Genomic DNA, 22,631 nt, shown 5'->3' on the forward strand with positions numbered 1-22,631 from the left:
AGCTTGTTCATTTCAAAGACTTTAAGTTTGTTTTCAAAAAAGTTCACCAACGATATGGTGTAATGAGGGCAAAATCGGCGTTTAAGGAAACGTCGCAGCGAGTTCAGACAGAACATGACACACTGAAGAAGATTATCATTGCTCCATATGTTTTCAGGAAACTGTTCAATTGTGAAGAGCAAAGACGTTTTCATATGAAAGGTGCTCAATCGGTTGGCTACTATGTGTCATAGAAACTCCTTTCGAATCATTTTTGTGAGAATGTATGCCCTCATCTGTACTATGTTAAGTCAAACATCAGCAAACGTGCTTTAATGTTTTTTGCCATTCGCCACTGTAGAAGTGAGTACTCAAAAGTAAAGTTTATCTTCAAAATCGAATTACGACGATCATATGTAGAACCTATGTTTCCCGGATGAACAGGAAACATTCCACACTGATTTGCATTGGTAAGTGTTTGTTGGTTTGGCCAATGCCCGGGCTTTGGTGTGGTAAACAATACTTGACAGTCATCTGGCAGATATGGACAATATAAGGTAAATGTTATATCTCTTTGAGTAACATCATCAGAACACTTTAAAGTTGGGCCTTGTTGTTCAACATTTATTGTTAATAATTTCATCCACCTTGCAAGTGAATCGATTTAAGGTGTATTCAAAAGCAAAATTCTTCATTGTTTATCACAAACAAAGTGTCCAGTAATGTCACTGCCATCACTGCCAGTGATATTAAGTTCAGTCTCTGTACATGAAAGACCAACTTGTAGAAAGCAGAATTGCGACCGCACATTTCATTACTTACAAATAGAGCTGCCCATTGGCCACCTTCGGTTATTTCTGTGCTTTGACCATGTAAAATAACCTTCATATATTGTGAAACGAAAATCGTATCGTGGTCCGAATTCATACCAAGTGTTGTAGAGCCTTCAACTTGACTCCCAACTAAATGATAAGAACACAACGGCATATCCTTGTTAAAAACAGGTCTATCATATTGCAGATAAACATACCGTCTTAAGTTTACCATTTCTTTAGTAACACCTTTGTCTTACCTCACATATCTCTAATGAGAACTTTTTAATGATCTGCCTCTCCATTATAAGGTGTATGTTATCTGTGTAAAAAGCTATAATCGGACACAAAGCCTACACTGAAGCTTAAAAGTAACGTTAATTGCTAATCCTTTTATTTTTCACAAATTTTTTATTGCATATCTATTTAAAAATCGCGGTGTAGTTTTGAAAGCCAGTCCAAACCCAGCTAATTTTCTTATAAGGTATAATCGTTGATTTGTAACACAACTTAAGCGAATATTGTGATAAGCGGCTTGCACTATTTATTGTGTTAGCTACTTCAACAATGTTAGATAGATACTATGGACGCTCACATTGTGAAAACCTATTTATATGTGTTTTAGCAATATTGCATCGAAAACCTAATGCTTATTTAGACACGCGCGTATTCAAGATGTGGGCGACTCATACATGGTCAATACTTTTAAATAGAATAATTAATTAATGTGGTATTTCTCAAGTGGTAAATATGATATTTTTTGGCTTCTGTACATAATCGATTTAAATTAACAATCTATAATATAATTATACTTTTTTCAAACGGCGCAAAAAAATCAACCCCGGGTTATTTGTTAGTAATATATGTGTAAAGTGAAAGCTATAACAACAATCTCCTCTGAAACAGCCTTTCCAAAATGTTGGCATTATTTATGTAACATGGTATTGTAGTAATATACAAATTGTGTTCAGATTATTCCCTAGGGTAAAAACTGGCCTCGCCCCAGAGGTTAACAGTGTAACATAGAATTCTATATATAAAACTTTAAAACAAATTATTGTCTGTAGCCGCATTACCCAATGCTTTAAGATCTGTATATCGTCGCTGTCGTTCTCAAACCTCGTAGCTCCAAAATTTTCAAAATATTTTTTTCGTCTTTTCCGAATATATTAAGTCTGGCGCGTGTTTTGTGCTATATCTCGTAGCTCTACGCCAATCAGAGCCCTTGAAAATGCCACGTGACGAAATGTTGTAGAATGATTGTTGGCTTTTTTTCCCGGCGAAAAGTCGTAGCGACGCCATTTCACCTATACGTACGTCGTTTCGTTTGGACAAATTTGACAAAAACGTTTATAGATTTTTTTTAATTTGCAACTACGAGGTTTCCTATAAGGACGAATTGTCGTACCTCATAAAAATGACAAAACTGTGGTGACAAAATATCGTAGCTACCATGTCTGACTGTCAGTATGACTTATCAGTATGACTTACGCGTCTACGGCTTATACTGTATTTTGCAGCTTCATTTGTTTGGTATTTTTACAGAATTTTAATTTCTAAAACATCGTTATAAAAAATGAGACGGTTTTTTCTCTCTCCTGAAAAGTTGGCGTTTTGTAGCTACGAGTTGAGAACGACAGCGACGAATATAGAATCAGCTAGACGTCCTCTTTTTTGTCCAAAGTTTGTTTAAAAGTTACATCTAAGATTGAAACCTTGCATCGTTTCTAAAAACAAAAACTCCAGGGCTGAGTATGCAGTATTATCTAGAGGTCTTCTAATTTTATTGTTTAAATTATGCATCTGGGGTCAAAAGTGGCCTCGCCCCGGGGGTTCACCATTGTATATTTATCCATTTAGCGAAAGTCTTAAAACATTTCTTGTTTTAAACCGCAAAGCAAAGCAAACGGTTTTTATTTTTTGGTGCTTAGCCTCATCGAGAGGTCTTTTACCAAGTTTGTTCAAATTATGCAACTGCGGTCAAATGGCGACTCAGCCCGGATGTCATCAGTTTTAGATTGATTTATATTTGGATATAACTTTAAAAAAAATCTCTTTTTTTATGAAATCGCAAAGGTAATTGCTTTTCTATTTAGTAAAAAGAAGTAACATCAAAAAGTACCCTACACAGTTTGCTCAAATTACGACACTGAGGTCAAAGCTGACTTTTAATTTTATATACAGCCAATTACTTTTAAAATCTAATATTTGCGACACGAATGATCATAGCTTTGAAACTTGCTATCAAATAGTGTTTCTCTACAAAGATTACAATTTGACCTGACGAGATAGTATTTGGACGAACGATATTTAATGATATACTAGAAATAAAGTAAAGCTTGACAATTTTAGGATGCAGTCACATTTAAAAAAAAGTTGCAGTCGCATTTTTGAAACTTTAGACCCAATCATGATTTATCTAAACATAGTTGTCGTATAATTTGTTTTAAATGTCGACAGATACAAGAAGAATATTAAATATACTGACGAGTGACGACCAGTAGACTTTGATCTTTAAACAGCATTGAAGGTATAATAGTTCTTTCTTAATGTTATGGTTTTTTTAATTATATTTATAGTGCCCATATAATTCAACAACTTTTCATAAAAATGAGTGTAAGTTATAAAACAATCATTACAATATCATAACCATATTTTAGGCTTAGGCTGAAAACATTTACAGTACCACTAAATATAGATATATTAATATGTGTCCTATATTTCTTTGTCATCTTTTGGATCTTTTATAACTCACAATAAAGAAGGCCACGAAAGAGTATACTCATGTTGAAATTAAGAACAGCGTTTCTAGTATACAATAAAATTTAAATTACATAATGGTGATTACAAAAAGTATTTATTGCAAAACGAAACGCAAAAATTATTAAATTTCGAACTATTTGCTTTTTATATACAACAATCTGACGACAAACATGTAAGGATTCAATTCATTGTTTTCTAACTATGGATTGAGATTGAACTTTGGCAGTTTAGTATTTAGAAAGTTCAAATTTGCTGTATTATAATGTAATAAAATCACAAAACAGGTATGTTCGAATGGTGTTCAAGCTTCAAGCTAGTGCTCGAAGGGGCAGGGTGGTGCTCTTCTATTTAGGTCCAGCTGGGTCACTTGGTATTGTCCATGTGTCAGTAGTATCATGATGTGTCGCTTTGTTTGCCGTACACTTGCTGTCCCAGCAAACGGAACAAGTGCCACAACGCGGCATTATTGGTAGGAACATACAACACAGATTTGGCATATGTAGTCCATGCAGCCGATATATTATTCTCTAATTCATGAATGTGTCCAAGTATGTTAATGGTAGTCTCTATATGTTTGTCAAAATTGTCTTTTCCATTTAATTTATCCTCCAAATATTTCTCAATATTGCATAATGATACATGTTTCGTATGTGCATGTTTTGATGAAAGGTATTGAAGGTAGAATAAAAACGGCCGGGCATTTATTACAGCGGTGTCTCTCCACCGCTCACAAGACAGTTCCCTATATTCTGACTTATTGGCGTCAGTGTCCCACCGGTACCGGTACATTTCATAGACGAGATGTTTTGGCAAGCAGTATGATTCTTCTCTCGAAAATGATACAGGTGTCAATATCTTGCGCAAGCAATCCTTTACGATGTATGCCGGTGAATTTGAGTTTGTAAATTTAACTCGTTTTTCGAGTGTTTTAAAATCATCAAGTAAAAATGAAACTTCGACCATATGTTTCGTTATGCGTACCTCCTTCAGCCGTGACTCGGCTTTTTCGTATTGCTGCGTACACACGAGCATTGAAGCATATTTAAGATAGCAAGAGATTTTTCCGGAACTTAAGGAGCCTCTGAACATTTTATCAATGGCGTCTGATATTTCAATATTGTTTTCTAAACATCTAGACGCCTCTACCGAAGCTTTTTGGTTCAATATATAGTTTAAATGATATTTCCGTTCGTACCGATATTTATCGTCATTTGTGATAGCAAAGGATTCAGATTCTATCCTATAATCTAAAAAATAATCTACTTCACTTTTACTTTTTCTTGCCTTTCGATCTATATTAGAGCTCCAATCCTCATAAGTATTAAATAAAAATTGACTGATGATCAGAGAACGTGCTTCTTGTTTGGTTGATAGTCTTGAGTTTATTCTACCTGACATCCTTTGTCCAAAGTTGTCCATTTGTATCGAACAAATGCATATGAGTTTTGAAAATATCATTGTTGAAATCTCATTTTCTAGCAGGTCCATTTCAAAGACTTCAAGTTTGTTTTCAAATAAGTTCACCGACGCAATTGTGTAATGAGGACAATATCGACGTTTAAGGAAACGACGCAACGTGTTCAGACAGTACAGGACACACTGCAAAAGATTATCATTTCTCCATATGTTTTCCGGAAACTGTTCAATTGTGAAGAGAAAACTCGTTTTCATATGAAAGGTGCTCAATCTAGTATCTTCTAGTGGTCCTAGAAATTCCTTTCGAATCATTTTTGTAAGAATGTATGCCCTCATCTGAACTATGCTAAGGTCGAACATAAGCAAACGTTCTATAGTGTTAGTTGAAATTCGCCATTGCAGTAGTGAGTACTCGGTAGAAAATTGTATCGTCAAAATCGAATTTAGACGATTATATGTAGAACCGATGTTCCCCGGATGTACAAGAAATATTCCGCATTGTTTTGCATCGGTAATCGTCTGTTGTTTAGGCCAATGCCCGGGTTTTGGTCTTGTAAACAATACTTGGCAGTCGTCTGGCTGTGATGGACACTCTATGGCAAATGAAACATCGGTTTCTTTACATTTATCAGAAAATCTTACAGCTGGCCCGTGTTGTTCACAATTTAATGCAAATAGTTTGACCATACTTGACAATTTATCAACGGCAGGTTTATTTGAAACAAAGATTCTGCCTTGTTTATCACAAACAAAGCGCCCAGTAATGTCAATATCATCATTTGAAGCGATCTTTTGGTTAGTCTCTGGATTCAAAGGACGCACTTGTAGAAAGCAACATTGCGAACAGCAGTTTTTATCCTTCACAACAACTGCTGCCAATGTGTTCCTTTCGGTTTTTTCTGTGATTTGACCGTGAAAACTAAGCTTCTTATATTGTTCAACGCGCATCATATCGGTGTCCGAATTCATACCAAGGGTGGTAGAGCCTTCAACTTGACTACCAACTGCTAGGATATATGTCGATACTGACGTATTCTTGCATGGAGAACGTGTTTCATCTTCTAAATAAACATATCTTCTAAACCTGACCATTTCCTCAGTAACACCTATATCTTCCATTGCCTCGCATAATTTTGATGAGATCAAAGGTATCATTATCCTCTCCATTATATGAGTTTGGCATAGAGCAAAGAAGCAATTATCATTTGAAAGCCTACACTGTACCTTACTAGAGACGGTACTCATGAATCGTATAGTTTTTTCACAAAATTTGTAGTTTAATATCCATTTTGTACAGTTGTCGATTTGTTTTGAAGGCCGGTGACGACCGGGGATATTTTCAGATCGAGTATAATTATTGATTTTATACTCAAGTAAATCACTTATTGTATATACCCATTGAACGTTATGCACTAATTATTGTGTATGGGACTTTAAATTTGTTAGGCAGATTATATGTCCGCTAAGTTACTTTAAACCTATTTATGTTAGGATCGATTTAATCAGAAGCCTTGGGCTGTTTTAGACGCGTGGACGACTAAAATGTGGACGACTCATACATGATCTCCTTACTAAATAAGCAAAATTATAATAAATGTAATATTTGTGAATTGGTTTATGATATAAGTTTCCGTCGGGCAGTTATCGATTTAATTCACGAGTGATGGCAAAAATATGTTCACGTGTCGCAAAACTTTAAAAAACAGCGCCTTTTAAACGGCTATTGCCACCAGTTTGGTATTGATTATGAAACATTCTTCAGTGGTCTTTTACCAATTCTTTTGTTCAAATAATGTCACTGAGGTTAGAATAGCCCCGCACTGGGAACCATTCTTTTCTTTATTTTTAAACAATGAACAGTGAATATAATCTTAAAGCAGAAGGCCCAGAGATTCTGTGTTTGTTCTGAATAACAATCACTACCAAGTTTGTTAAAATAATGCACCTGTAGTCTAAATTAGGCCGGGGGTTACTTATTTGTATTGTGTTACTTATTTGTATTGTGTGTATTTCGTTAAAGTTAAGAGGTCTTGTATTATGTACCTAAATTACATCCTTCGAAAGGTGCTTACAAAATATGCGCCTGGAGTCGAAACAGACCTCGCAAAAGGATTTTAAAGTTTAACGTAGACTTATATAGAGAAAATATTCAGAAAAATATTATATTAAACCGCTATTCCAAATGCTTGTACATTTGGTATTTAGCATCATCTAGAGCTCCTCTACCAAATTTGTTCAAAATTTTTGTCCACTGGTTAAACATAAGTTCCAAACTGACCTCAGAGGTCATCCGTTTAAGTTTGTATATAAAAAAACTCTTTAAAAATCAAGTATAAAGACGCAAAGCACATGTCCCTGTTTTCACACCAAGCCATAAACCACAAGTCACATTATTTACACATGATCTATTTGCAAAATTACTTAAAAGTGTTTTCTCATGAGGACAACACAAGTAGGTATTACTTAAGCATCATATAACGGGTTCAATGTTTTACATTCATGTAGACTTACATTAAAATATGTTCAATTTATGCCGCTGTTTTAAAAAAGTAGACACAAACTATAAGTCTAGAGTATTATAATAACAAACTACAGTTTCCCAGTTGAGCTTTCACTAATTTTTATGATGGTTTTGTTTTTACAATTAATGCTTTGGAAGCAGAAATATCATGAAGCATTAGACATTTTAAATTTGAAACTAGAGTTGAAACACAATAAATATATATTATTTAATATAAGCAATTTATTAATTTTGACTAAAAATAAGTGAAGTCTGAGAAAAAAACACATGAAAATCATGAATTTTGTTCGGTTTTACACGTGGTTGAACTTTGTCAGAAAACACTTTGGCCATATACGGAAAATTGAAGGTAACACAAAAGTAGCTTAATTAGTTAGCTCATATAAAGCAACGCGTGCACGGAAGATCAAAGGAAACAGAGGTTCAACAAAGAAATGGCCGAGACAGTTTAAGAAACAGTAACATTATGAAGAATCATACAGATAAGAGAGTGTGTCTCCAGAACACTACAGTGGATCTGAATCCAATTAAATCTATTCGTTTATAGAAAATGAACATTATGTATGTGATCATCCTCCAAAATCTACTGCTTTTCTAGAATTATTCAAGTATATGCAAACATCCAGACATGTTAAAAATTGTTATATACTAAGGGATTCAGAGGTCACTTGAGGCAACAGTGACTGCATCCGTTTAAGAGCTTAGCAAAGCTAGAGAATGTCTAGATTGCATTTGGCGCAGATGCGAAGAAATGTGTCACGCGATTTAAGAGAATATAGTAAATAAGATACAAATAAAGACAAACCAATGGCCATGGCTACAAGTTCCTTGAAAATTGTTCTGTCAACTTTGTGATTGTAAGCTAGGGACTGAAGCCGAGGTTTCTACATGTGTGTGATTAAACATATGATTTGTCAGACATTGACATCGATGAAAGGTTCATTAGACAGTATTGAGAGAATTATGGACTAACGAAGACTGAGACGCAAGTAAAAAAACAGCGAATTAGACAAATATGACTATAACTGCAGTAAATTCTCACATATGTCTTTGAATGACTTAAGGCATTACTCTGAAAAAAAAGAACAGCAGCAGGAGAGAAGCAACTGCTTTCAGAAGTATGGAACCATCTTTTGACAATCTGTATTCAAATACAAGTGATATACAAACAGTGATAACTGAGCCTGAAAAACTAGAGTACATGAATCTTCAGACGATTGAAGATTGTGCTGTCATTTGCAATATTTTCCAGCGGTCTTTCTATTGCTTTAACTGCGGTTGATTTCTTTCAGATATTTTTTTGGTTTTGGTTTCACACTTATTTTAACACCATAATAAGACTTGTTGGTGAGTTGCTTGGGTAGGTGTTGTAAAATGTATTTTATTTAATTTCATTTATATAAATATTTTAGGAAGAGTATTTAACTTATGAACTTGGAGTACTGATGTATTCCCAATTGGCATTATTTTATAGATCATTAGCCAAAGGGGTTTAGTACATCAAAATAAAAAAAACCTGTTGATAGCCTTTTGAAACATGACGCAAAGGTTTAATATTATTTTTGATAATAACTTTAGTTGACAATAGTTTTTTATTAAATTTACAGACTATGTTTTATAGTTTTGGAATTTATTATTGATTGTATTATTTAACAATTGTTGATGTTTTGTTTGGCTTTTAGACAACTTTGCATATGTCAAGTCTGACTATAAGTCATTACTACAATTTCAATATTCAGTAGTGCCATATGCTCAGCATTGTAAGAACGGAAAATCTACCAAAACGCACCCGGCCAATTTAGACTGTACCCGAAATGTATTCCCGCGCAACATCCTATATCTTAAAACGTGCTACGGAATACGAAACACAATTCTTTTTAAACAAAAAGTGCCTGAACATGCTTTTTTGTGATATGAACATACTTAATTTAAAAAAAAAGCTGACAACGAAAAATTTAGCGTTAACATTGTTGGGTACGTTTTAGTATATTTACCGTACCCTGGGTACATTTAAGTATTCTTAAGAGTACCCGGGTTACATTTAAGTAGTACCCGAGCCGACAATGATCAATCGATCGTTAATTAGCGTATCGGGTTTGCCTCCCAGAAGACAATCGCAAAACAAAAATGATCATTCACCAAAGCAAGTTATTCGAACGGTTCCCCGAAAGTACGTTGTCCAGTATGGCGCTTTGAAGATTGTATGGCCCCTTGTCGAGATAATTTCGACCAGAGCAACGTGAGTTTAACGTTCGTTTTACGTTTGTTCAACGTATGTTTTTATGCATGGAACCCTTGCGACGGGTGTTGGCGCAAGTGTCAATTGCGTCGGTTGCGGCGAACATGCTATCAAGGAAAAGACGCAGGATCGACGTTCGTCCGACGCAAACTCGACATTATGTAGACGAACCCCGGTTTACATAAACATTTTTCACTTTGTCTAATGAGAATATCCGCAAATTACTTCGTGCGTTGACATGCAAATAAGGAATCATTTTTACCTCACTATGTTTACCAACATCGGATGGCACAGTTCAGAAATCCAAATAATATTCTTTTTAATCAGTGATTTTCTTAAGCGCACAATACTGATCAATAGAAAGAGAATTCGATGCTTAGTTATTCACAAAACCATATTGCCTCGTTCAATGCCGATAAGAAAACAGTTTGTGTTCTTAACACATCTTCTGGAACAAATGTAACGGGAAAGTCCTGTGAAAGTCATTCGACAAAATATTTGGTTCATAACTTAATACTAATAACCAAATTAAGGAATGTAGCGTACTCCATAAGAGAATTTGCTCAGAGTTCTGGCGATGGCGTACAATGATAATTAAACTACCCGGTAAATTCAATTAGATATATCTGGGCCTACACTATTTGTGTAAAATTAAAATTGAATAGGCACCAGAACCGTTGCGAGGTTTGGATGTTGTTGTTTTTTTTTGTCTGAAATTTCTACGCAAAACAATACCATGACTACTTGTACAAACAATGGAAAGACGTTTTTATATCGATTAATACCGATTGCCATGGTCTATTTGACGTCAAGTGGCTGGACCCACAAACGACTTGGTCGCTTCATCCTATTAACGTAAGAAGCTTTTGAGTTCTGGAACGCAGAAAAATCGATGTCTTCCATGGGCCGTGTGCGCATCTGGCTACACGAGCAGCCCTGCTGTCATGTTGCGGCACGGTGATCACGTGCCCACTGCTGTTTGGACCTATATTGCAGTCCGCACAGGCTAATCAGGGACATTTTCCGTCTAAACTGCATTTTTTAAATGTGACTTTCTATAAACGAAAATTCCATTTAAGCGGAAAGTGTCATCCCTGGATGTGCGGAATGCACAGGCTAATCTGGGACGCCACTTAACGCACATGCATTAAGCCCAGTTTAAAAAAAACAAACGAGGTTCTATTAATATGTTGGGGAAAACATCGGGACGACCCAGGGGAAGTTGCCACATTATTTTATTTGGATTTATTTTCCACCATAGAGCCAAGCATTTGTCGCTTAATCCCTCGGTGTGAGATGCAGTGTGTCCAGCAAATGGCCCGATGGCATCGGGCGTTCACGAGATCTTAAATCCGACCTAAGTGAATGATCCCGGAACAGGCGTAGTTTTTACATCCCAAATGGTTGCGGGGGTAAACGTCTTTGGATAATTTCCGCCATTATTTCCCCTCCCTCGAGGAGGGGGCATTTATAATAGTATGATTATCGTTCAGTGTAAGATATTTTGTTACGTAGTTCTTATTCATTATAATGATAAAATATTACATTTAATTAGACGTAAACGCGATTAGAAAATGTAAATTGGGTTTGAACACACGGAAAATAGTTTTCATGGTTATTTGTCCACTGAATTAAATTCACGACGTCATGAATAAGTAACAGTAGACAGTTACTTATTCCTTCGGTTATGACCAAAATGCATTATAATATTTCGCGCAATAATTATATAAGCAGGTGGTCACGCGTTCAGTAATAATGTGTTTAAACGGTTCGTTATCTTATCTTCTTCACTTTAATCAACAACTACTAGTAGAACTTATGTCATGTTGTGGCTGTATTACATGCTACGCCATTGCAGAACACAGATTTGTTCCTGACAAATCTGACAGAAAATACTCCATTCTAGAAACTTATTTCGAGTCTACAGAGTCGACTCGGTAGATCGAAAACAAGGATCTCTATATGTGTTGATGCTGCTATTGTACGTATATTCGTTACTTTTTATGTAATATCCAAGACATTGAAATTGCATAGTTACACGTGATATTTACGTAAATGAGGCATTTAGTCACAATAAACACGTATACGTTAAAAGATAAAATAGTACAGTTGCATGGAAATACTGAATAGGTTATGCGGCCTTAAATAATAAAAGACAGCCGATGATCCAAAACCCGAAAACCTCCGCGCGCATGCGCATTAACTATGACGCCTCCACGGATGAGATCACCGCAGAAAAGCAGGTGCAAATACAGAGGTGGCTTACCAGCGTGGAGCGTCAACAGCCGCCACCGGAAGTGGCCGTGATGGACGCCACTGGAGCAAGTCAGAAACCGCATGTTGATACAAGCGATGAGGAGAAGCTGGCGGCCATAAAAGCCGCCCTGGAGCGTCTGGACAGCGGCACGGTCGCGAGAAGTTTTAGTGGACGCAGCAACGGTCTGTCGTCATGTGTTACGATTATTTTTTACATGTATATTCAATGTTGAACCAACTTAACCAAATTAACCGATGCGCTAATTTAAACCATTGGTTGTTTTCTCCTTTTTAATATTTTTCGTTAAAATTGAACCAAACCGCGCACAAATATTTATTTATATGTGACTTTAAACTGATGTTAAAACTTTTAATTCATTTTTTCTATTTGTGAACAAATCGATGCTAATGCTCGTTAAACTGGTTTTATCATGGTTTCTAGATAAGCGAACACCGTATCCATCTACACCGTCTAGAACGCGCACGTACCTTCGACTCGATTTACCACTTCCGGTTCGCGCATACCGGGAAGCTTGCAAACGCATGCGCATTCAACCACTTCGACGGGTTCTGGGTCAGTTTGGGCGACCACGCATTATTCTGAATGACCTTTGTATGTCGTCCTACGACGTTCGAGCAGCATGCAAGGGGTTAAAGGTAAAAATGATGTTCAATTTAGCGTACATTAAACGTTAATCAACAGCATGCATGGTCTACTTTTGGTTGAAACAAAATGCCGGTATTTATCCAATCTGTTTATGATGTTTATTTAATTTCGATGTGATAACACATATAATTACTGTAAAGGGAAGCAATAAATATTTTTATGAGCGCATGCGCGAATTGATATATGGAACTACTCTTCTTTTCCTGAGATAATGTTAGCTTTGTCTTTTAGAAATTACATACATTAAACAATTTCCATTAAAATGGACTTAAATAAGGATTGAGCGCGCCCATGTTTAACCATATTTCATTAATTCGTTTATAAGGTCGCCGTGGTGTAATGGATATGGTGTCCGCCTAGCGACCGGGAGGTCATTGGTTCGACCCCAACCGTGGGAGCGTTCTTTAGATCTCCCCCAAAGACACCAAGTACTGGTTCTAGGCCCAGGAAACGGACTCGAGAGCGTTCCAATAAGCCTGAGGCTTTCGATGCAATCGAGCTAAAAATAAATAGGTTTAAACTAAACTAAACTAATAAGTTTATAATAAGATTGACTATTAGGTTTTAATTAAACACCGTGTAAAGTGTTCAATATTTACAGTTCGAATTGAGATATACATTGTATACAGATATATATACACCGACTGGAATAATTTGTTAAAAGTATGAGGCCTCCGCCAGCTACCTGGACCTCTCCGGAAACTCCCTTGGGGCAGCTGGATGTGTGCACGTGCTTGACATGCTGGGAGAGAACACCAACTTCACGGAAGTGGTTCGTACAGAATCGTACTGATTGGTTGTATTCTGTTTTAAATTTATCAATCCACTTTAACATGCAGTTGCAGTCTGTAGTATCAAGATTTTGAGAAACATAAATAACGTTTTTAATCGTCTTTAAATAACTTCAGAGTCGATCATACATAATACCTAAATTGGATATGACTTGTCACAAATATAGGCGGCTTATGGATTGTTATTAAATGCTTAAAATACTAACGTGGCAATGTTAAAATATCCTATACTATTTATGAGCGTCTTGCGGACAACTGCTTGAGCGGTGCCGACATAAAGGCCATAGGGAACCATTTCCTTTACAACAAGGTCATCACGGTGCTCGACATTTCCGGTAACAAACTGACGGACGCAAACGGTGTCGTGGTGGCCAACATGATCAAGGTTACTTACATTTTTATTAGACATTCAATTTGCACCCGGTTACTCTAGTTACCTTTGATGCATGGCACGATGATAGCATTCATCGACCGACTAAACCGACTCGAATTTCAAACCTGATTGTTTTTCAAAATTCCGAAGCGTACTTATTTATGTGTCCACAAAATTTACAATGCCGACAAATATAAAGGATTTTTGCAATATTATATATTCAAACTTGGAACACATATTTGATTTGTACTGCTCTCACGAGGTTAATGCTGTTTTCATTTAAATTGCACGCGTAGTTCATGCTTTGTTTTGCTAGAAAACAGGTAAAACGCACATAAATAATGTGTAAATGTCCAATGTCACGTTATCCATGAAGACCGTGATCGGGTGCATGTCATGTAAATACTCTTCTTTTCTACAACACAACTCGCAGCGCAAAAATGACATGTTCAGTTCGCAAACGATACTTACTTATGATTCTTGTAAAGTGTTAAGTTATTACTTCTATTACTAGTTATTATTATAAATATTATTAAATAAAATCTCACACCTGCGGTTTCTGCATTCGATTTATAAATTACAATGAAAGTGTTAGGTTGCCGCGCTGTGGTTGCACATCATAATGTGCGCTGAAGTGGGCCGCTGTCAACAAGGAGTACAATTACCCATGTTTATTGCAATGAGCAAGCTGTTAAACCTATTTTTGCCGTCTTGTAAGGTATTATTAAGGCACAACTACGGCGTTTGTTGAATATTTCAAAAGTTGGCTTTCGTTGCGGATTATTCAAAATTATTTTGCCAGCTCGTTTTTTTGTAAAGGTGTTATTTTTCAGATGTGTGTCTGCTTGTTTGCTTATACTTGGAAACAGTAATCAAAGCATAGCAATTGTTACTTTAGTATTTCCAGATGAATGCGGGTCTATAAACTTGTTCTATTTTTCTGTGTTGTTACAGTCCCTTAGCATAATTGATGAGCACGCACGAAAATATTTTTTGTATATAATATACACCAAAAACTTTATACTACATGTATATATAGTTGTATAATATTTGTTGACTTCGATTGAGATAAAACATGCAATATTTACATGGAACGACTAAACCGTACTAATACGATTTAGTAGTTAAAGAAGATCGTGCGTCGTTATAATTGTTTCCTTTGTAACTGTCGTGCGTCGCGAAGCATTTCGTCGTTCGAACTCTACAACTTCCAGTCGACAGGACACGTTATTTTCGCGATATATTATAGAGAGAGTGTCTTTGATAATGTTCGTTCGTTGAATTTAAAGGGGCCTTTTCACGTTCTGGAAAATTGACAAAATAAAAATTACAAATTTCAGATTCGCAAATTTTCGTTGTAGTTATGATATTTTTGAGGTACCAGTAATACTGAACATTAGCATGCTCTTAAATATCTATTATATGCATCTTTTTGGCGATTTAAAAACCTGAAAATTATAAAGCGTTGCAATGCGAAACGATTGAATAATTTGGAGAGTTCTGTTGTTGTCCTTATATTTTGTGATTTTATGAGGATTGCTTATAAATTAAAAAATACATCACTTATTGTGTGAGCACGGATGGCCCAGTGGTCTAAGCGATAGACTTTTACTCCTGGGGTCAATGGTTCGAGACCAGTTGAGGATTACTTTTTTTCTTTCTGTAATTTTATTCTTATATTTTTTTTTATTTGAGCTTTTAAAGTGATATTATGGGCATTTTTCACTGTTGAATTGAGCTGCAAAGAATTAACAGGTCAAAATAATTAGTTAAAATGTGGAAACAGACCAATTATCTACAACTCATCTTGCTAGCAGTTGTTTATAATATATATATATATTATTTTCGATATTTTACATGACTCACCAAGTCCTCTAAGCCGAAATGATCCGTAAAACAAAATTGTGTCTTTGTGTCGTATGAATGAATCTGCATGAAAACTACATTTAGACTCGCATCGTACATCGAATCATTTCTGTCCTCAGTTGTCAAAACGAAAGTACGGTTGATATTCAGATGGATTATTTTTCTTTTTCCGGGATATTGTTTTAGTATGTTGATGCTGCATTAACAAATATAAGTGTATATGATGTGAAAACACCAAAAATAAACAACGGTTGCGATAGACACCTATATACTGTTATGTGCCCATAATATCTCTTTAAGATCCAATGTTTACATTTATCAATATAAAGCATTTAATGACACACTTCAATACATGCCAAAATCTGTAAAAAGGCCCTTTGTGTCATGTTGTCAGGTCGATGCACGATATTCAATGCGACACACGATACGGAACTCGATATTGATCACCCGCACAAACCCATGCGAGAGACACCAGACCCAAAGACAAATCTAATAAAAATAATGGAGGTCCGATAACATTTTTTAAGATTCAAAGGCCCCCGTCTGGTAAAACAGTTCTAAGCGTCATTTTACTTTCATAAACAGAGAAAACAGATAGGACAATTGAAGAACATTCTTAAAATTGGTTGGATTATTGGTTGCAATATTATAATGATCTGTACGACTGATTGAAAAATGAAGAAATTTCGTCTGTTACACCCATACACATATGAATATAATATGGATAACTGTAAAGATAAATAGTCTATATCATTAGTATTGAAAAATGTCCGGTATTAGATCTAGTGAGTACTTATGAAATCCACAATTGGCAGAAACTTAATGCCTGTACTATTTCCCATTTTTCACATGGGTTGAACACTTAACAACGACCAACGACATTCGAATTTCGACGAAACATTTCCTGCAAAAACATAGCGCGATATTAATATATATTTAAACGCCACGTGTTTTCCTAAATAGATTTGGTAATTAAGGAGTAACTTATCGTGTATCGACCTCAAATGGAGACAGGAGAAATTCCGTGTGGAATTTAAGATCGAAGACGAGTATGTCACGCGAGTTGTGTATCGTGTTATTTCTTAAAATTTACCCGACATTTTTACAAGATATATACATTTCCAGAAAGGAAATTCATTTCTGCATTGAACAAGAAAGAATTCATCGAAATCACTGCACAATTGCTTTGAGTTATGGCTGTGCAAAGCGATGCACCATGTTTTCGGGTCATTTTGAGTTGACTACCGTGTTACATATATTGGATAGTGCTATTTTTCCCCATAGAAGTTGATTGTTCGTTTTACTTTGATAATTTTTCATTAAAAACGATGTTTTTACTAATTAATATCATAGGCACACGCTAACCACCTGTGCTAATGAGTACCTGTTTATGCGATTATATTTCACTAAATCCAGATAATTATGTCCGAGCTAAACAGTTAAGTACGCAGAACAAGCGAACACAGCACTACACCTTTGAGTTTCTCTGTTTGAGTATTGATATCGATGTCTATACACGTGTAATAAACTAAATTCGTTCAAATTAATAATAGTCAAGTGTTATAGATGAAATAGTAGCCTTTTGATGGACATGGTACGTATCACTTTAATCTGACTCACGTTAAAGGATAACTGAGATTTTTATGGGAGACAAACAATTTGCATAGTATTGAGACATCCTTAGTTTATTACATGCATGCGCCTAATTTTTCAATGAACACATACATTTTTTTATGAACACGTATTTATTTAGGCAACCTTGTTATGAATTTATCATAACAATTCATGCAATTACATCCTCTAACATTTGAAATGAGAACAGTCAACTCGTTTTAATTAATCATCATTTGCACTGAAACGTGATCCAAAGTTCAGAAGTATTTCCCGGACAAGATGATTTTATCTTTAAACTCGTTTACCAACTTGGTCATGTCTTTGTTTTCCGTTCGAACGAGGCGTAAGGCGGTGACCAGCTGATTCTGAAGGACTTTCTTTGCCTGAAGCAGAGCGTCATCCGGGCACTTCCGGAACAGGTCATACTTTGGGCCACCAGGCGGCTCGTAGCCGGGATACATCCGGGTAATCAGCGGGTTCGAGTAATAGAAATGGGGCAAGTGCTTTGCGTCCAGGGCCGCTTCCAGAAGACTAATGAAGTAAAGCAGAGCGTCGTATGTGTTGTTAAGGGCAACGGTCGGACGCAAGTGACATGTGAACATGACTTCGTAGAGCGCGATCTGCTTCAAGTGGTACGATTTCAGCACGGTTACGAGTTGGGGTGGTGACTGTTTTGAATCTTTGGCTGGCGTCTTAGCTTTGACGAAGTACGTCTTCATTATGCGCAAGGCTGTCAGAATGTAATGCCCCCTTGCAGTGGTCCTGATAACATCCAGCGTGTGTTTCTCGTATCCCGAGGAGTTGATATGCCACACCAGTGTTTTCTCTGTCTCAGAGACGAATTCAAGCATTTGTTTCATGTCTCCCTCAACCCATTTGCAGACAGCGTGGATGGGGCAATCGAGGCGGATACCTTCGTAAGTCGTCTTTTCGTCATCACGCAATTTTATCGCGGGAACTATGTCCAGGTCAATCTCGCCAGTACTGTCTTCCGCTTTTCTAAGCTTACCTTTCACCATAAGCTTGTTATGAGCCTCTTCATTGAGATGAATAGTGATGTTTATAGCCGGTGGATTCTTTTTCCTAGTGATGCTAAACTTAACCTCTTTGTTGTCTTGTATATTCTTTTCAACAATTGCGCTCGCCGCATCCACTATTGAAGTCAATACCTTCTCGTGCAGGTTCTTCGAGCTAAGGAACAACTTCCCATCCGACTTTACGAACACGCTTTTTTGGCAGAGCTTCTGAAGGGTTTTCTCCAAGTTTTCCCATTTTTCGTCGATCTCGAAGAAACAAAACCCGGGTATAACAACAGAGGATTTCGTCACCGGCTTGGACACTAGCTTCAAGCCTTCTATTTGAAACTGAATGACGGAATCGTACTCGTTCGGCCAAATGACCTTGAGTGCGTCCCGAGAGCTTCCTTGTCGGATGTAAGACTCGATCCTTAGACGCTCGTACTTGGCGGCTTCCGCGCGCATCTCTTTCTGGAGCTCCTTCATGACGTAATCAACGGCCTCTTGAGAGCGTGCCCACGGCTTTGACCCGAAATCTATGTCACCTGAAAGCATAACAGTCGTTGTTCATTTTAACTACCATTCTATTCCGGTAGCATTTTAATACTTTGTGTCTGCATTACATATATGTCTTCAGTAAAAATTATTACATATTCATAATCACTATGTATTCAAACCTGGGTTATGATTATTTATTTTATTTGGAAGTCAATCATGAAACGTTGATATGGAAGGCGTTTTACACTTGAAATATACATATAAATTGTAACACAACACTAAATATACGCATAATTATACAGGTGGCATAGCGCGAATATACTAGGTCACTCGCACGGTATGTCACAGCAATAACAAGAATTACTGAAAAGAAATATTTTCTCAAGATCTACAATTATATCAAAGCAGGAGTTATATCAATACTGTTTTCAGGCATGCTGATTAGGATGCATACGGTAAAATTTTCGATATGTATGTTTGTATTAAAATTACGTAGCAATGTTGAATTGTCCCTATGTGCCAGGCCAAACACAAGGTATCTACATGTAATACAAACATGTATTTCATATGAAGTTCGAAACATAATAATATTTTATACATTTACGAACTAGCATGCGTCTAATCAAGCTATAACAAGAGTAACTCGCATGTCAACTTCAATACATGTATGTACCTTCTGTCAGGGCATTACTGTTTGCTTACTTACTCCATGTATAATTCACGTACCAATATACTCGGATTCTTTTAAACTTTGAATCCAAGCTTGATCGCATCCGTAGAAGTTGGCTTTTGGCTTTACCCATTGGTTGAACTTGGCGCCAATATGTTTAGGATCTAACTGAAATGACCATTCGGTCCATTCGTAATATGTCCGGACCGTGACATGGTTTACCGTATATGTACATCATATTTGCCCGAAAACATACACATCCAGTCACTAAGCCTGCGTATTGAAGCAAAATATGTAAATGCTCTTAAAAATATATCTTTGATTTATTCGACGTACTTTAATTTTTGTCAAGGACATTGCGACCATCTGACAATAGACAAAGTATAAAGTAATGCATTATTTTTCGTCTTTATAAATGTAAGACCAGTGTTCGAATATAACCAACTTGGTGTGCCATAAACGATCTGTTTACATACGCTCATCCTCCCAAATGCGCTGGATACGTCACCATTGCCCGTCGCCATAATAGTCGAAACTACTCGAGTGTTTTCGGTAATCGCCGGAACTCCTCAAAATGTTCCCATTGTCCACTGCAGCTTATTCGTAGCAGTTCTCACTATTAACGCACGTTCAGATTATAATTGGTATCTGAAACATAATCCAGAGCCTAAACGTTCGTTTTAATGATTATTAATGTTGAATTCCACCATAAGCCACTGGCTAAATAAAAAAAACAAATATCATGTGCTGCGTTCATTAAAGGTAACATAAACATTGATTATGACGTGTTTTCCTTTTATAAGCTTGTTAAATTGTCGTTAAAGGCATTATGTGTGCCCATGCGTATAATATATGTGGGCGTCTTCACAAAATACATAGCATAATGGTTCTCCAAAGCTTTACTGTGCTATTATTAGCACTGACTGGGTCTAAAATCGATAGATAGCACATGGCGGTGAATCAAGGACACACTCTTCTACACAATTCGAGGTATATAGCGCGATGCATTAATTATGTCATTTATACTGTAGTATATTAAGAGTGGTTGTCATAATCGATACATTTTGAAGTTCCTGTATTGCACGAAAGGGTATGGACTCGTCTTCTTCAGTATATGCATACATTTCTTATTCATCATTTACTTGTATTTAACTTAAAAATATAAACAACGTGGTATTAATTCAATGCATCATCTGAAGGAACAGTATGGGAGCGTGGGGCTGGGCAACGTATTTCTATACAATGCCTATTTTAAAAAGGAATTTGTAGTATTCCATTTTTTGTACAAAAAAATGCTCACGTTGAATACGTTAGCATGACCGTTTTCAATTTCGTAATCATGAAATACTAATTTACTAAGAGTATATAAATACCCGTCTTCTTCATTATCTGCACATCTTTATTATTCAGCATGTGTATTGCATTAAACTTAAAAATACAAACAACAAGATAGCAACGCATTATATGAAAGAACAGTATTACCATTTAGGGTTTGAAACAGTATTTTTATACAATTATTGTTTTAAACTATAATTTTTATGCTTTTGCGCAAAAAATAAAATGGGCAAAACGGTCACATGACTTTTTTCAAATCGTTAACATGCAATAATTTTTTTTTAATGAAATACATGTCAATAAAAATGCAACTAGTCATTAAAATGCAACTAGTCATTAAAAGTAATAACAAAACGTATTATAGAACCGTTCAAGTCAGTTTAAGAAAGGAAAGTAAAAAAACTTAACACTTGAAAAGAAAAAAATCAAGTGCAGCTACAAACACATTCATTTGAAATTATTATTTGTTTGTATTTGCTCTCGCTGTATGATACTGAGCAGAACAATGTTTCAAATGCGCCATGCGTCATACATGGCAACAAGTTTTGAACCATTTGGATTTTACACCTAACGTTTTAGAACAAAATGATATTTTTTTATATCAAATGTCAATTATACAGCTAATATTTCTATACAAGTACTTGTTTTGATACGTAAACAACAAAAAGAACTTTTTATGAACATCTGAATCTCAATTTTATTGAAATTTAAGTTTTTACTAATTTATGTAACAGCTACACTGATTCCCTGACAAACAAACACTGAAATAACGTACATGTTCTCCATAGAGCCTGCAACCACTTATTTTGTCCGACAAACAGAAATAAGGTTAATATTCCACATATGGAGCATTACCAAATTTTATCAACCTCGCTTAAGTATTTATTTGAGTATCACAAGATCCAGATTTAGACGGACAGAAGCACATACGGGACGGCCCGGGAATAATTTATTGTCCTCTACGGGTACACCGATTGGGGACTAAATACAGTGACTATTTAACAAATAAAGACATTTATCGTCATTTTGTTATCTCATGTTGTACTCAAGTAGGTAGCAGAGCTCTAAATCAAAACCGACAAATAAACTTGACGAACGACACTTTATATTATTTGTTGTCCGTTCGTCTTGACGCCAGCTCGTCAGAAGGCGCCGTCGCGATATAACGACCTTATATTTTATTATATTTGCGCTTTTTTTGCGTTCTTTTGCGTTAACGTTGAATGGCGGCAACACGAAAATCACATTAATTAAAAATATAAACATATATATAATAATGTGTCGTTCTGGTGTGTAATCATATAGGCGTCCTTTTATCGCACTTTCAGCTAGAACAATCCGGTCAAATTCAGACGCAACACAATCAGAATATTGTGCAACAGCTGGAACATTAATCAATTCGTTTACACCACTAATAAACCCTACGTGCATGAATACACATGAATAAAATGTGCATTAGGTTAAACAATAATGTTCATCGATGTTACCTCTAAATCGTTGTTTAAACGTAAATAAAAATGTACCTTGTGTAAATAAAATCCCAATTACACCCACTGGCTTCATCTGCATTTAACTTTAGCTACATAACCGCTGTGCACGTGAAGCAATATGCCGTTGAAATGCAGATAATGTGCACTTCATGATTGTGCAGTGTAGACACCCACTGTACCGCTTACGGCGGTCCTTACGGGTCATATGAACAAACGACAATTAGTAACATGCCTTAAGACATTGGGCATCTTTTGTAATTGATTGTGTTCACCCACCCAAGATATATATGAAACTGAACCAAATAAACATTCTCCGTCGTCACCA

At 36.1% G+C, this 22,631-nt stretch overlaps 1 protein-coding gene across 1 annotated transcript; it reads right to left on the minus strand.

Moving 5' to 3' along the window:
• Nucleotides 1-17,377: 17,377 nt before the first annotated feature.
• On the minus strand, nt 17,378-22,472 carry LOC127876199 (uncharacterized). Its single transcript, XM_052421254.1, has 4 exons — nt 22,340-22,472; nt 19,958-20,129; nt 19,538-19,649; nt 17,378-18,858 (listed from the first exon to the last, which is right to left on the minus strand). Exons 2-4 carry the CDS (start codon nt 20,003-20,005, stop codon nt 17,555-17,557), a joined length of 1,464 nt encoding a protein of 487 aa, XP_052277214.1. The 5' UTR covers nt 20,006-20,129; nt 22,340-22,472; the 3' UTR covers nt 17,378-17,554.
• Nucleotides 22,473-22,631: the final 159 nt, after the last annotated feature.

The sequence above is a fragment of the Dreissena polymorpha genome, chromosome 4 (assembly GCF_020536995.1).
Source record: "Dreissena polymorpha isolate Duluth1 chromosome 4, UMN_Dpol_1.0, whole genome shotgun sequence".
NCBI classification, from domain to species: Eukaryota; Metazoa; Mollusca; class Bivalvia; order Myida; family Dreissenidae; genus Dreissena; species Dreissena polymorpha.

Bases quoted from the DNA above. Each gene is read 5' to 3' on its own strand.
- LOC127876199 (XM_052421254.1), bottom strand. From the start codon at position 20,005: ATGGCGACGGGCAATGGTGACGTATCCAGCGCATTTGGGAGGATGAGC. The intron at 19,650-19,957 runs GTATGTAAACAG...TGGTCATTTCAG, and splicing joins GCGCATTTGGGAGGATGAGC to TTAGATCCTAAACATATTGG. The intron at 18,859-19,537 runs GTACGTGAATTA...TTATGCTTTCAG, and splicing joins AAAAGAATCCGAGTATATTG to GTGACATAGATTTCGGGTCA.